The 3,435-nt window shown below is 40.1% G+C and overlaps 1 protein-coding gene across 6 annotated transcripts in view; it reads right to left on the bottom strand.

The window, feature by feature from the left end:
• Positions 1–2,054: 2,054 nt before the first annotated feature.
• The window catches only part of Adal (adenosine deaminase like), a 19,293-nt gene continuing 17,912 nt past the window's right edge, over positions 2,055–3,435 (bottom strand). For 5 of the 6 annotated variants that reach the window (XM_029536859.1, XM_021192657.2, XM_029536860.1 and 2 more), the window contains exon 11: positions 2,057–3,396. In XM_029536859.1, coding sequence (XP_029392719.1) covers positions 3,184–3,396 — 213 coding nt within the window. In that variant the 3' untranslated portion in view covers positions 2,057–3,183. Of the gene's footprint in view, positions 3,397–3,435 lie in introns of all 6 variants that reach the window. The other variant, XM_021192658.2, reaches the window with a different exon arrangement.

Here is a 3,435-nt window from a genome sequence, read left to right as displayed (position 1 = left end):
GCAACTGGTTTAAAGAAATTTAGTAAGCCTAGGTGTGTTACTACACAAGATATACACTTTAACATAACTTGCTCTGAGAAAAATCTGCAAAGTATTTTTTTTTTTCAGGAAACAGTAAACATTCAAAGGAAGGAAAGTAACTAGGTAAATTGGAGTGGGCCAACTATCCAAAACTAGTTGTAAAACTAGGTGGGTGAGAAATGGGAAAACAGCGAAGCAAAAGAGAAGATAAGCTCACTAAAGCTTGAAGCAGGGAAAACCTTAAGAATGCATGATAGAGCCGTAGTGTCGGCAGAGAATCACTTAGCAGAGACAGGGAGGACTACGGGGAGACCCTGAGTTGTACTGTGCTGTGAAGACTGCTCAGAGCAAAGCAGCATGGCTCTGGGAGATGAGTTCAGGAGACTAGCTCCTTTGGGAGATAAACAGCAGAAATTACTGTCTATTGAAGATACTTTGATGAGCAGGTCAGGGAAAAGATGACCATGGCCAGATGGCCCAGACATGGAATAACTAATTTTTACATTTATTAAGATCTGAGATAGTAGTGAGGAGAAAGACTATCCTAAAACTTATTAGGATGAGTAATTATGGTTCTGGTACTGAGGAATTGTAAACAAAGAAGTAACATTAGCAATACAGGGAACATGGTATCTCAATTATGCTGCATAAACAAGCAAGAAGGTACGAGAAACCCCTGTCTAAAGCAGGGCCTCGGGATCTGAGGCGGCTTTGGAAGTGAACTGCAGTGTCAAGGAAGATGAGATTATTATCTTTAGTATTAATCTGTCTATGTATAGTATTGTGGAAACGGCATAAGGGTATTAGTAGACAGATGGTTCCAAATGTCTTGTATTTTAAACTGCTTCTGTTTCTCTTTCTCTAAAGCAAAATAATGTTTATACCTAATCTGTCTCTCAGGGATATCATGTTAATAAATGTTATGCCCATAAAGTACTCTGTTTTTCTTCAGATGTTTCAGTATAAAATTAATATATACAAATTATATAAAATTATTAGTTTGGTCATAAGTTCTTATAATCAAGTTGTGGATGGCAGAAAAATAAATTCCCTGATATTTTTCTTCTTGTTCTTTTAAGTTACTTGTATGAACCTTTACATTGTAGGCAAAGAAACAAATTAAAATCATATCAAGTTAACTGGGCAAGGTTTTAAACTACATAGGACCAACTCATCAACTTACAAATGAGAAAACTATAAACAGAACATTACTAGAGGAAGAACCAGCTCATCTCAAACGACCTCACAAACACATAGTGCCGTGCTGAGGATGGGGAGAGGCAAAAGTAAAGCCTGAGAGAAAGCACTGAGGGGCAGCGAGAGGTCCAGGCCTCTCCATGGAACCCTCCCATGTCTACAGCCTTTGTGGTGGAGATGATAGTGTCGTCTGCTCTCATGTTTCCTTAGCACTGTTACTGCTTTCCCATATTTTCTCACTGAATATACTATACATACTAATTTTCTGTCAATTTTTATTCTGTAACACTGTAAAAGGCTATAAAATGCCTACACTGAGCGTGAGGATGTATCTCAGGGGCAGAGTGCTTGCCCAGCATGTGCAAGGCCCTGGGTTCTATTCACCAGCACAGTTATGAAAAAAAAAAAAAAAAAAAAAGAAGATTACATTTTACAGATTTTATCTGTATAAGTGGATATAGTTAGAAATATGAGGTTATAAAACAATATGTGCCCTAAAAGGCAGACACAAAAATCCCAACCTTAAAAAAAAAAAAAAAAATCCCAACCTTAAAATTGAACTAAGGTTACCACCAGGTTTCTTCTCTGAGATCAGGGAAACCATACATTATAAGAAGGCGAGTCCTCTCTCTCTTTCTCCTGCTTCTCTCCCTTGCTTCTTGCTCTCTTGTTCCCCCTGTCTCCCTATTCCCTTCCCCCCTCTCTCTATATGGTCAAGGACGCCTCTACTTCTCTGTCCTCTGCCTTTCTGCCTCTACTATTCTCTTAACTCCCCTCCCCACGCCCTAAATAAACTCTATTCTATACTTTAAAAAAAAGAGAGCAATTCAAGCATACATTATTGTTTTAGTGTTTTTAATGCTGTGATAAAACATCATAACCAAACGTAAGGAGTTAAGGTTTATTTCCTCTTATAATCTGTAGTCTGTCATCCTGGGAAGTTGAGGCAGGAGCTAAAGCTGAAGCCATGGAGGAGTGCTGCCTATGGCTTGCTCCTCATGCCTTGTCCCATTTCCTTTGCTTTCCACCCAGAACCATGACCCTAAGGGTGGCATCACCCTCTGTGGCATGGGCCCACTAACTGATCAAGCACTGATTAGGCCAATCTTGTGGGAATATTTTCTCAGTTGAGGGTCCCTCTTCCCAAATGACTCTAGCTTGTGGAAAAAAACCAACCAAGACATTTGTTACCTGTTAAAGTCAGCTAATGTGGCCATGGTATATGTGTGTTTATGTAAGTCGATACCTGTAGGCTATCATGTGGGCATGGGATTATTGGTGATCTAAGAACCCTAGAAGCCACAACGCTACCATTGCTACAAAGATCTTTTAAGAGAGTCCTAGCACTGTAGAGGTCCTGGTAGCTTCCACAAGGAAGCCAAATAGAAGCTGATTTTAAACCAGAAGCTCCAGCTATGTGTCTTTCTTACTTAAAGCCAGCTGTTCGTTTCTTTTCTTAAACTGAAGGGAATACTCCAACCCCCTTTATATATTTCTAAAGATATTAAGAGAAGGGCAAAGCCAGATAATAGCTTTGTTACTACAGTTGCCTGGCAACTAGGCACTCACACAAACAGTGCAGGTGTGCACTGTGGCCTAACATCAACAGTCTAAAAAAATAACACTTGAAAGGGTAAAAGGAAGTGGAAGGGGTCTGATTAACCAAACAGATTTCCCTGAAGACAGAGTTTCAACTTCTCAGAAGGTTTAAGGTCACGAACGTCCAAAGAGCAAACAGCCATGAGGGAATGAGGGCTGAACAACAACCCTCCAGCAAGTGCAGCATGGAAGTGCAGCCATGCAAACCTCAAGGCTCTGTCTGAGACTTACTGATTTACTGAAGTTGAAGGGGCTGGAGTTAGACCCCATATATACTTGGCTACCCAAATTCAAGGGAAGTCATTTCAAGTGGGCAGTAACTGAGTGGGATACACACTGCAGGAAGATCTTGGTTACAATGTATAATCAAAAGTAGTTCACCTCATTATAGTTTAACACTTTCTGCTTCAAGTGAGTCCACCTTTTTCTCAGTTCAGATCTGGTGTTGTCAGAAGCAAAGATGTAGTTGATGGATTCATAGGACAGATCCCACACCTGAGATGGGGTCAAATTAAATGTTTCTGCTGCCAGTTGATATTCTTGAGAAAGGTTTGTCGCAAAAACACCTTTATCATCGGTCTGCAATGCAAACAAGAAGAGTTCGAAATAAGATGCTTT

This window comes from Mus pahari, chromosome 3 (genome assembly GCF_900095145.1).
Source record: "Mus pahari chromosome 3, PAHARI_EIJ_v1.1, whole genome shotgun sequence".
NCBI lineage: Eukaryota > Metazoa > Chordata > Mammalia > Rodentia > Muridae > Mus > Mus pahari.
The sequence above is the reverse complement of the archived record's forward strand: the minus strand, read 5'-3'. Positions and strand labels throughout refer to the sequence as shown.